Source organism: Engraulis encrasicolus, chromosome 8 (assembly GCF_034702125.1).
Source record: "Engraulis encrasicolus isolate BLACKSEA-1 chromosome 8, IST_EnEncr_1.0, whole genome shotgun sequence".
Classification (NCBI taxonomy): Eukaryota; Metazoa; Chordata; class Actinopteri; order Clupeiformes; family Engraulidae; genus Engraulis; species Engraulis encrasicolus.
In genome coordinates this window covers 22,759,234-22,772,206 of record NC_085864.1, presented here as the reverse complement: position 1 = coordinate 22,772,206, position 12,973 = coordinate 22,759,234, and the positions used below count along the sequence as shown (strand labels likewise).

The window sequence follows — 12,973 nt, the reverse complement described above, 5'->3', positions numbered from 1 at the left end:
ACAACAAAATAGTGTGTTCTTTTCTAACAAAGTTTATTGGATATGATCCACTTACAATTATGACTGAGAGACAGAGTTCTCCACTTACGTATGAACGTATGAATACATGGATTTGAGTGGTTTGAATTTCAGTAGTTTTAATTCAATCCAAAAGAAGAACATTTAATCTTGGTACATCATGTGAGCTTGTAGCTGATTGCAAATACACAGGCGGCCAATCCACTTAGAAGTGTATGTACGACAGCTGCACGTCCCCCTCTATCTCCAGCATGTCGATTTGTGTAAAGGGCTGGAAGCGATGGTTGAAGTTAAACAAATGCTGCCCATTGACAAACACCTTGAACCTCTGGTTGCCACAGCGAATGGAGATCTATGAATGAATGAAGGAAAGCAAATCACCAACCATTCAGATAACAAAATGGCCAGTCGGAAAAGCACACACAAAAAAGAATGCATTGTGTCAATAAAAGGGAGAAGAACACAAGAACAGAACACCCTTTTAAAACATTCAGCAAAGGAATTTTCATCACTCGCCACTCACCTCAAAGTATTGGCCCTCCTGAAAGGGGTTGAAATTGAACTCTCGCTCCTCGGATCCCCAGTCGCCGGCAATGCAGCAGTTGCGAACAATGTCCCCGTCTCGAACTCTGGGATTCATGTGAAAGGCGATGTCCCGCGAAAACCCCACCATAAAATTGATACTAAACCTGCCATGGGAGATAAGGTACTTAATAGGGGTAGTGTGACTATCACGCACAGATGCTGAAAATTGCCAGATCATCATCATTACTATTACTATTAACATTATTACAGTTAAAATGCCCAATGTGATGGAGGGTTTTTACAGTCCTCCAATGCAACCACAATAATTATACATTATATAATCCATACTATTCATTTATAGTTTATAATGAAAAATTATTTCAACCAACCATAATCTTGCATAAATTCTTGAGTATATATCTAATATCATTACAGCTCTTGCAACATGGAAAAAGCTTGAGTGAAGGCTAGGGATGCAAACAATTAAGGAGTTGGCCTTCAAATCAGAAGAATGCAGACTAAGCCATAACCCCACATGTTTTCAGGGACTGTAACTAATATCTGCACACAAATAACATTAAGTGGCTTTGGATAACCTAGTCAACCTATTAGTGGTGCCAACAATAATCGATTCGGCAATGCAATGCGGGGCATGGACGACTCAATTCAATGCGCCAAGTTCCGGAATCCATGTGGCAATTTTCTTAAGTTTTATTTACTTCCGTGAATATTTCAGGAGCAAATGAATGTTGAATTAAATAAAAGCACTTCAAAGCATTGAAAACTGATAGACTAATACAGAAAACAGCCAATAAAATGTTGTTCAGTATCTAACTACTTGTATTGGCTCACCATGACTGATGGAACATTTGCTTTGCTTTCAGTAGAAATGTAGTGCATTGCAATACATCATAGCATTGAATCGAATCGAATCGCTACCTCTCGAATCGGAATCGAATCGTGAGGGCAGTGCCAATGCACACCACTACAACTTATTGTAATGCAGTGGTTCTCAAACTTTTTCCATCATTCCCCCCTTCAGAGGGTCTGAATGCTTCCGAGCCCCCCCTCCTTGCACAGACTGATTTTATGATCGCTGCGCAGAATCAAAAGAAAGGTGACTGGTGAGATTAAACAAAGAGGGACTGCAGTCGAATGCAGATGTTTGTTCATTTCCTATGCTATCCAAATTCATGACAATAATATAATGTTGGTGAGGGCTTTAACTTATTGACTTATTGGCGAGACAGGAAATCATTTCCTTGGGGGGGAATCAGATGTGACACGCCCCCCCTACGATGCCTCCGCGCCCCCCCAGGGGGGCTTACGCCCCACTTTGAGAAAGGCTGATTGTAATGTAATACAAGTCCTACTACTGATGTTGACTATGATTATGTCCTCGTTTGTATGTCGCTTTGGTTATAAAGCGTCTGCAAAATGCAATGCAATGTAATACGGTATAATGTAATGTAATACTAACTGGTTTGCGCCATAGGGTACCATTCCTCTGATGATGATAGTCCTCTTAGGTGACATGGCTCCGGGGATCATATCAGAGTACGGAATTGGCTAAAAAGGATTAAAAAAAAAACCCTTTAGTATGTCAATATCTTGTAATGTCAAATAACCCATGTACATTAGGCATGCTTGATGACTTACCGGGTTGAAGATGGGTTGCAAACCCATAACCTGAAATGAGAATAAAAATAAGACTTTAAAGGACTGTTTTCTATCATCTGTACTGATTTCCACACCCAAGCTTGCAAACTATGTACTGTATTCTTACCGGAAGATTTCCTCCAGCGTAAATTCCACCCTATTGAAGACATAATGATGTCAAAGTCAACACACAACTAGCAACTTTGGAGATACACTGTATCAATAGGTTGCATGTATAATATATCATATCAGGTATTGAATTATTCCATGCTAAGGGTTTACAAGGGTGAAAAGCTTTTTGATTCATCTCCATATGCAGCTTTCCATATGCCCACTTGACTTCTCAGTTTGTGTGAACAAACTGATACATTCATGATGAAGAAACTTTTGGCTCTGACTGTTTAGTTACTAACATGTAAGATGCATGTTTAAAACATCAATATTAGCAAACATATGAGCAGACATCTTTTAGATGTCCACAAAATCACAAAAGATGGACATAGAGGACTTACTCCGCCTGCTCCTGGATAGCCCTGAGAGAGGACATGACAAATTATTATTATCACATTATCTTTCCCTTACTAAACATCATGTATATGGCAACTGAAATCAGCTTAATCAAAGACTACACAATTTAATTGCAAAACATGAATTGGGTTCATCTTTTTTTCCCCATCAATACACAAATTAATGCAAAGCAGTTTTGCATAAGACCAGGGGCAGAGCACCATAGCGGATCACCCCAAACCCCCCCCCCCCCCAAAAAAAAAAAATCCTCCTTGGGGACCCTGCATTATACTGGGCACCCAGGTAAAGGAGTCCGCTTTAACCCAATCAACTCCCCCTTAAATATTCACTTCTGGCAGCAGTATTGCAAGTGACTCTCTTATCTTGATCATATTAGTAACAAATGCCACATTACTGATACTTATACCATCCAGAGTTAAAAAGGCAACTGAAACAATTGATGAGCTGATAGCTTGCACGGATTATTCATAAGCTTAGTAATGTGAATACTGTTATGATTATCACTATGGTTATTTATGAAGATGACAATTGATGACCATTAATATTAATCAAAATATAAATTACTATCATTTGTCATTAAGTCATTTGAGCATAGTAATAGCAGCAGCAGCAGCAGTAGTAGTAGTAGTAATAGTGGTTAATATTCATAGACCTATTCAGTATGGTGGTAGTAGTAGTAGTCCAGTAGTAGTAGGTGAGGTTTGAACACTGCACTCTGTGAACCCCAGGGGGCCCAATATACTTACCCATCCATATCTAGGATATCCCCACTGTGGCAGGAGTCAGATATTATGGTATATTACATTAAACTTAGCCGACACTTTTATTCAAAGCGACTTACAGTTACTTGATGTACAGGGTATTGGTTACAGTCCCTGGAGAAATGTGGGGGTAAGGTGCCTTGCTCAAGGGCTCTTCAGCCATGGAATGTGGTAGAGAGTGGAAGGTTGGGATTCCAACCTCCAAGCCCATCTCCTTAACCACTAGGCCACAGCTGCCCCTAGAATATCAGCTGTCAGATATTATAGCAGAGACGGTCTATTGTGAAGTTGGAACTAAGAAAGTATTTGATTATAGACATTGAGGCACTTTAACATAAGTTTAGGAATAAAACAGTATGGGCTTAGTATTTTCTCAACTGGGGCAATACACATTGGGCCTGGCAATTACCACAAATACACATTGATGTTGTTTTGTAGGACTTTTTTCAGTGTTAAAAAAAATGTAAAATGTGTTCATATACTATACTTACACCTGACCCCTCTCCAGGATTTCCACTCTGTTGGAGAAGATGCAATTATTACATTTTCAAATATATCGTCTTAAAAAAAAAAAAAAAAAAAAAAAAAGATGATCGGTACATCATCAAAATCTCTCTCCAACCCACTTTCAAACAATGTTCCTTAATTAATTGTAGGCTATATCAATCATTCACATCATATACAGTAAAAACTACAAACATCACAAGCATCAAGTGAGCGTTGATCATGTTCATATTGTGTGTACATATGTGTACTTACAGAGCCGCCACCAGGATAGCCACCCTGTGAGAGAAGGTGGCTCATTTTAATGCAATGCATATAGAAGACACAGTTAATGTTACATATAAAGTAGAACATTTTTTTTTACATTACACAGCCGAGGCATTATATTGTCTTTTGGGGTGGGGGGTGGGGGGGTGTATTTGTGCACTTTTGTGTTGATTAGGTTCATATTGTACTTACAGAGCCGCCACCAGGATATCCGCCCTGTGAGAGAATGCGGCTCATTTTAATGTAGTTCATATGATATAGCAGACGTAATTGAAGTTAAATATTACACAGAACATTTTTATTACACAGCCGAGGCAATATATTGACATCGGGAGGGTTTGATGCACCGTAAATGTTCATTTCTGTATCAAGATTTTGACTATCACCATTATTTTCTATTTTCATGGGGCTGGCGGACCCTATAGACTTCATCAACATTTCAAAATAGTTTACACTGCATGTTTTTAATGGCCATAGAAAATTTTTATTATATAGCCAAGGCAATATTTTGTCATAGGGGTTTGATGCACCCAAATGTTCATATCTACTTACAGAGCCGCCTCCAGGGTATCCGCCCTGTGAGGAGAGAAGGTACATTATTTTAATGCAGTGCATACATGTAGAACAGTGTTTCTCAACTGGTGGGTCGCAGAGGGGTCATGAGTGTGTCACGGAGCCTTGGTGTAAAAAAAAACAACATAATTCTAAAAAAAATCCAACTTTTCCTGCAACAATTTACAACTTTTATTTTGATAGGCCAGTGAACTCTGTGTCATCTGTCGTCATAGATACAATCTGAATGTTTATGCGAGATAGATAACGTGCAACCAGTCATTCGAGTCTTGGTTACATTTAGAGAATTGCATTGAATTGACTTGAACGCTAAAAAAAATTGGGTCGCTACTGAATGAGAGTGGAAAATGGTGGGTCCCAAGACTGTTCCAGTTGAGAACCACTGATGTAGAAGACATAGTACATAGAAGTTCAACATATCACCATATTTTACAAATGTCTACGTCATCAAAACCTGCTTCTCACAATCTCATATTGCTCTTCTTCATTATTACGCTATGCCACAGCACCTAAACATTTAAATAATCACGTGAATGAAGTGAATGTGAACTTACTCCCATGCCACCAGGATATCCTCCCTGGAAGGATGTAAACACAGTATCATCATTATTAAACCACAGCTACTGTAGACACCACTACTAGCAGTAAAGCAGCAGTAGTAAATTTGATGTATTTTAAAGCAGAGTGGATAAGATGAGATGACAAACTATTTTCTGTGCAGGCACAGTAGTAGAGTACATACTGCACAATATTCCATGTAGGAAACACTTGCAACACAAACTTTTTTTTTTAACCTTACAACATGAATGAACCTTAACCAACATTACATAGTAGAGTGTGCACTAGCATATCATTGCCATTCTAGTACCATGCGCTGTGTGAATGAGAAGACAGGGAGCATGTAGTGAACTTACTCCCATCTGGCCCATGTTTCCTCCTCCCATGCCGCCTGGATATCCACCCTGGAATGATTTCATACAGACTCTCTTACATTGCACACTCATATCATCACACTTCATACAGACAAAACTTCCCATGGATTAATTTGGGGTTGAAGTCATACAGACATACAGTACAGTACACTATGCAGAAAAAATCAAGACTTACGATATTTACATCTAGAGAAGACTAACACCACAAATGAATTTCGATTTTTTCAATATTTTGAAGCTCACAGACAATAGACAAGCCAACGGCCAATTTACACCTGCTGACTAAACTCAAAATAGCCCTTGACTTTGTCAGCAGCATGGATTGGGTCCCTAGAATTAACTAAACATCAAGGACTTTGATGTTGCATTGTGTTTGATGTTGTAATGATGCAACACTTTGATTTGACTTGAATTATACAATACAGATTGATGTAGTGTTATGCACATTGTACTTACTCCTCCCATTCCTCCTTGCATACCCTGCGGGAGAGGCCATTCACACGAGAAAGAATATTTGATGTTCATTCAAATGCAATATTTTGCTTCAATTCAATTTGTGTGTGTGTGTGCGTGTGTGTGTGCGTGCACGTTTTCTCCATGCCATTGCTCAATACGTACCCCAATAACGTTGATGGTCTGAATTCCAACATCACCAGCTATGCGAAGAGCGCGGACTCTGTCGAATGGCATGCGGTGTTTGTACATGTAGAACTGATTCCCGTTAACAGTGATCTGTGAGAGAGGAGGTACACATTTGTCAAACATACTGTACATGGCATCCATTAGGGAGACGGGCGATTCATTCAATGGATGTATCGTAGAAGAGGTTTCATTCAACCTGCATGGGTTGAACAAAACATCTACATGGGTTGAACAAAACGTCTTCTACGAAACGTTCATTGAATGAATCGTCCGTCGATTATACATCACTGTTCAATCTGAAAAACAATCGATTCAATTCCACCTGAAGAATAGAAAAAAAATTTTTTTATCATTTGTCTTACTGGCTTGGTAACAAATGTGCATTGCAAATACACAAAATTCAACTACACTGAATTTAGTACATGAACTGTCACTCTGGATTTAGTACATGAACTGTCACGCTGGCACCTGCCGTGCCAAAGGACATCTCACCCGTGGATGAGGATACAGTGGAGCACTAACTGTGCTCAGCCCCCATCCCTTTGTAATGTATACTGTGAGGATTCAACCTGTGACAGGTCCCTTCCGAGGACAAGCAAAAGGTTCCCAGAAACTATTACTGTAAGTTCACATTTTACTTGTCTACAGCATTTGCCTATTTTTTACTATATTGCTTTTTTTTCCAGAGAGAGCGCTCAACTCCCAACTATTTTTTAAAAGGTTTTCGGGTGCAAACAAACAGTTAAGTTCATATTTAGTAGAAAAGCAGCACTCTGCGGTGTAATTCTTGTATTTTATTCTAGTGGGTTAGCATCACAGACAGACGTTTCAGCCTAAGCCTTCTTCAGTCTGTCACACTTTATTATATTGCTGAAACAGGGTAAATCTGCACATCCAAGGGTCAGGATCACAGTTGCAAAGACAAATAAAATATGAGAAAGTCCAATTCAACCATGATTTTTTGTTACCTTTTTATTTTTATTTGGGTTATTTTCTTTCCATTTTTATTGGATCTCTCTTCCTGGTTGAAGTGGATTTTTTCATCTCTATTAATTATGTGGCCTATGTCAGGCTCCCTTGCAAATTGTAGTGGAATATTGTTCTGCCTTTCCTCTGACATAATTTTTTGAAGGTCTACATTTTTGAAGGTCTGATGACTCTTTCTATCTTTTCAATGAATGTTAGCAATGAGTGATTCAGTCAGTATGTGACTGTGACACATGTTTGTTAGGTGAGACAGGCGAGTTACCTGGTAGCCTTCATCGTTTACCATGATGACCATTTCAAAGGCCTCTCCTTTAGAGAAGGGCATGTCGTGGATCTTCTCCTGCTCCTCCCACTCGCCATTCTGAAACGTGTTGAAGACCACCTTGTCCCAGCCGTCAAATCGGGGGTTGAAGTGAAGCGCTATGTCACATCCCTCATAGTCGCCGCACTGCAAGTCTATTTCAAATCTAAAAAGAAGAAATGTGTTGAGGGTGTGAGAAACATTAGTCTTGAAAACGAGGAAATTTCAAGACTATAATACAGAATACAGAAATGATCAAGTCGTCTGGAGTATAATTTAGACTAGCTTTAAAATAAGATTCCACCATGTTTCCATACTGAGCCGTGCTCTTGCCTGAGCTGAGACAAGTTCATATTTGTAAAATGGGCAGTCATGGGTAAGCTTTTAGGGCGTCAGACTTGTAGCCCAAAGGTTGCCGGTTCGACTCCCGATCCGCCAGATTGGTGGGGGGAGTAATTAACCAGCGCTCTCAACCATCCTCCTCCATGACTGAGGTACCCTGAGCATGGTACCGTCTTACCGCACTTCTCCCTTGGGACGCCATTGGGGGCTGCCCCCTTCCATGGGTGAGGCATAAATGCAATTTCATTGTGTGCAGTGTTCACTCGTGTGCTGTGGAGTTTCCCAATTGGGCTTTCACTTTCACATACGTGGTCTTTCTGCATGCCTGCAATCAGTCTGGAGAACGGAGCTACAAGTACTTCATCAGCCAGCGCAGCATGGCATTGAGTATCAAACATGGCTGAACCCCTTAAGCCCAGAGCCTATGTTATAACCTTACGGTCAACAAAATTGTAATGGCTATGTCTTAATGTGTTACTTAAGGCTCTCTGCACTGTCATAGCAATGTTGTTATGATGTAGTTGAGTATTTTCAGCAAATAGTGAATAGCCCCGCAGCCAGCGACCCCATCTGCAGTAAGGGGCTACATTAGAAGTGACAAAGCTCTTCAACATCATCCCCATGTTTGCATGACGGGTTACACACTCCAAGCACACATGAACTCCTCTCAGATCAGAAAACAACATAGTGAACATACATGGTAATATTACGTAACATATAACAAATATGGTGGTATATGTTCCTTTAAAGCAGCATCAGAAGTAAATGTAAATGTGGGAAACCATGCAGCTTATTCAACATATCCATAAATGTATAACAAACCCATGATGCCACTTATCAAATAGCCTAAATACAAAAAATGACAGCTGTCTCTGGGACACTCAATTTTATAGCTGGGTAGCCTAGCTACAGTTGGCATCACTGTCTACAATTTACTTTTCATTGAATGACCCACTCAGGTTTAGTCTCATATTGTGGGAAAAAAACAGTCAATGACATTTACAGGCATATGGTTATCTTTCTTTGCAAAATGTTTACACACACATGCTTTTAAGTCACATGATTAATGACTGACTCACACCTTGTGTCACACACAGCAAACCTCTTTTGTCCCACATGGTCAAACCACTCCTTATATCCTTCTTCTACTTCATTTAATGTCTGATTAGACCATTTGGGTTCGAAATACATTGGAAACTGATCACCTCTGGTGGCTTATTGTTTAAATTCAGTGTACTTGAAACACATATTGATGTATTGTGTGTCCTACATCAAACTTTTTTAAAGACGTTTTTAGTTTCACATATGCTCTCTATCTCGACCTCAGTTTTCTTTGTAGCTGTCCAATCCTCTCCAATCTCTGAGCTCAATATCTCAATTCATTCACTACGTACATAGCCTATTGACAGGTATACTCCACTCTAGATTTTTGTGACATTGGGCAGATATAGTACAGTATGTGGGAACATTAGGAGATGGTTTACCTGTTGATGTCATGAGGGACGCCTCCCTGGATGTACAGAGACATCCCTGCCCTCAGACCGCCATTGATGGGCCCAGTGTAAGGGATGTCCTGTAGGAAACACCAAGGTACAGGTACACCTTTAAATCTCATTTATACTCTGTACGATTACAATAAAAGCTTCCTACTATTCAATAAGACACATTACAATGCTATGCATTGGGCCTACTGTACCACAATGTCTCTCGTCCCCTGAGCCAAATTCGTGGCATACAGTAGATATGTGTGAAGATCGATACAGTGAAGTTAAACACACTATGCCATTTTCGTTATGAAGATGAAAGACTGCTGGATGAGGACGAACTCACAGGGTTGTAGATAGGCTGGTAGCCCGGTGGAGCGGTGAACATGATGGCAGTCTCAGGGTCCAACGTTGTAGAGAATGGGTGGCAGTTGGTGTGAAGGGGAAAGCAATGGTTTCCGCGAGTCTGTAATTTATATGTCCGCCATGAAGGGTGGGGCAATATGCCCTCTCAAGTACCAGGAACAGTAACCCTCCACTATTTGCTCAGTGTAATCAGCCATTCTTGCTTGAAAGGCCATGGCTCAGGCACCTTTTGATGCATGTAAACAATAAAGGAGGAATGCGGGGTGGGTCTACTCTATGGAGTACTTTCATTAACTGTCTAACTGCGTATGAAATGTTATAATGCTACATACCCTGTAGACAAAAACGTAATGATAATAATAATGAAGTATTGTCATAACATTGTCTTGATATCAATCGTAACATTGTTTCTAGAACACAATAACAAACGATTTGAAGTCACATTACATATTTCCATGTTACAATTGAGAAGGAAGTGCTGTGATCAGCCTCAGCCAGTGAAAGATCTTAGAGTCAGGGTGTGTGTCTCATCAGGTGATGTGATAAGAGAAAAGCAAGGGGGTGCATGCTGTACAAGATGCCATCATACTCCTTTAGTACACACCAGGGGCGTCTACAACAGATTCCAGTCTCCAAGGGATTTTACTAATTAGCTTAATATGCGTTAGGCAACTTCATTTTTAATCATCTACACACAGTATGTGCTCATAATGATTAGTTTGTTCAGTAAATGGCGGGATCGAATATACAGCAGGTTTTTTTTTTTACATTATGGAGCCAAATTTTGCCTCCTTGAGTGAAATCAGCATAGATATACGTAAGGCAAAGATTCAAGTCCTTCTCAAGGTATTACATTATCATTTCAATATTATCTTCATTTATGTCAATGCTCCATGTAACAAACAGTACTTTAGAGAAATGGTTGGCCTATTAATGAAGAGGTTATCTTCCACACATCGCGCTCTTCCGTCTTGTTGGTGCGTCTCTGAAGTAATCATCATTAATAGTAGTAAGTAGTTGGATCACACTCAGTTTTTTCTTTTTATTTAAACACGGCAGGGACTGATATGACAGACGTTTCGGCTGCACAGAACCTTCACACTTCTTCGTAACACTGAAGAAGGCTCTGTGCAGCCGAAACGTCTGTCATATCAGTCCCTGCAATGTTTAAATAAAAAGAAAAGAACAAGAAAGAAGAAAAAACTGAGTGCGATCCATTTCCTAACTATTAATAAGGAGGGACAGCATTAAGTGAGTTGCAGACGTTTCATTGATTATAGCCTTTAAAATATAATATAAGACATGCAGTCAGACAGTCAGTCTACTATATACAGTAATGCATTTTTGTCAGCAAAGGCAGGGCGTGTGGCCTGCCTGCAGTATACTCCAGGTGGACACAAGGTGGGTCTGACTAGATTTGTTTCTAGACAGCAAATTTCACAAGGCTACACCCTCAGTTCATGACTCAGTAAACATTAGACCCACATTAGCAGCATAGCTTCTCTGTGCGGCTTTAGGTGGGGTTTATCTGTGTGTGTGTGTGTGTGTGTGTGTGTGAGTGTGAGAGAGAGAGAGAGAGAGAGAGAGAGAGAGAGAGAGAGAGAGAGAGAGAGAGAGAGAGAGAGAGAGAGAGAGAGAGAGAGAGAGAGAGAGAGAGAGAGGAGAGAGAGAAGAGAGAGAGAGAGAGAGAGAGAGAGAGAGAGAGAGAGAGAGAGAGAGAGAGATAGAGAGACAGATGTTTTTTTGTCAATGTCTTTTTTTATATATGTTTTAGTTACACTGTATATTAGAGACTGGTCAAACGCAATTTTACACTTCTGTGCTAACCCCTGTTGCATAGATTTTTGACAATAAAGTACTCTTGACTTGGTTTATCTGCCTTCCCTCCATGAGTTAGCTGATGCAACCAGTGACACATGACGACACACAATAACTTCTGTAGATGCAGTATAGTGGTCATTAAATGTGCATTAGGTTCAGCACAATAAAATCTAAGCATGCTAATGTTTTGTGTATTTTGCTTTCTGCGTTTTTGTTTATAAGCCGTAAGAAATTAGTATTGACAGCAACAAATAAGCAAAGCCTACAGTATGTCACAGAAGTGAGTACACCCCTCACATTTCTAAAGATGTACAAGTAGGCCTATATCTTTTAGAAATGTCACTTTGATAGAATTAACAGCAGCCAGCGTACAACTTATATAGCTGCTTCAATTTATTATTCACTGAAAGTAATTTGAAATACAGTACAGCCATAAATGTCTCAAAATGTACCTCTCAAAAAGTGAGTACACTCTGTTAAAATCCCATAAAGATTATCATGTTAGTGCCTCAACATTTGTTTCTCTCTGGCTCTCAGGAACTGTGCAGACCATCTTTGGCGGGATGGCAGTCTTGTCCCAGACTTGTGGGCAATTTTAACTAACTAATTTGTAACAGTTAATGAAGTATACTTTAAAAAAATAATAATTTCACTGACAGTGAACATTGTGTTCTAAATTACAACCAGACAATTTTAATCACCCAAAATAGGCATGAGACAAATGCAGATATCAAGCATACATGCAATTAGTATAGGCCTATATATTACAACAGGCAGTGAATAAACTGCAAATTGGTTGTCAAGACACTCCAAACTGGCAGTGAAAGCACTGCAAATTGGTAGTAAAAACACTACATCCTGATCACATAAAACTGCAAACTGGTAGTAAAAACACTACATCCTGATAGCAAAAAAACGACAAACTGGTAGTAAAAACGCTACATCCTGATTGCAAAAACATTTCAAACAAGTACTTAAAACCACAGCAACCAGTTAGGCCAGACATGTAAACAGCAACCAGTTAGGCCAGACATGTAAATATGTGTACACTGTAGTTTAAATTCAAATCAAAGAAGCATTCATACAAATGAGCTCTTCTTTCTAATATGGCCTGATTGAAAGTGTATTTTAACACATTATATTGAAATTTGTAGCTTGCGATATTCTGTGACTCTTTTTTTCATGTCCTTGTCCACCTTCAGGTCCGTTCTCTTAAGTGGATTGTTGGTAATTGGATCTTTGTTGCTCCTATAAGAAAGCAGA

At 39.6% G+C, this 12,973-nt stretch overlaps 2 protein-coding genes across 2 annotated transcripts in view; both read right to left on the bottom strand.

Annotated features, from left to right (window-relative positions):
- Window positions 1–22: 22 nt before the first annotated feature.
- On the bottom strand, window positions 23–9,984 carry LOC134453584 (galectin-6-like). The gene is made up of 17 exons (XM_063204362.1): window positions 9,870–9,984; window positions 9,524–9,612; window positions 7,659–7,863; window positions 6,386–6,499; window positions 6,224–6,247; window positions 5,750–5,797; window positions 5,390–5,413; window positions 4,815–4,838; window positions 4,455–4,478; window positions 4,251–4,274; window positions 3,983–4,009; window positions 2,715–2,735; window positions 2,330–2,359; window positions 2,203–2,232; window positions 2,024–2,112; window positions 542–707; window positions 23–370 (listed from the first exon to the last, which is right to left on the bottom strand). Exons 1-17 carry the CDS (start codon window positions 9,909–9,911, stop codon window positions 224–226), a joined length of 1,128 nt encoding a protein of 375 aa, XP_063060432.1. The 5' UTR covers window positions 9,912–9,984; the 3' UTR covers window positions 23–223.
- A 2,095-nt stretch (window positions 9,985–12,079) lies between these two features.
- Window positions 12,080–12,973, bottom strand: part of LOC134453583 (uncharacterized) — a 37,209-nt gene continuing 36,315 nt past the window's right edge. Inside the window, exon 28 of the mRNA XM_063204361.1 lies at window positions 12,080–12,958. Within this exon, the coding sequence (XP_063060431.1) occupies window positions 12,847–12,958 (112 nt within the window). The 3' untranslated portion in view covers window positions 12,080–12,846. The remainder of the gene's footprint in view (window positions 12,959–12,973) is intronic.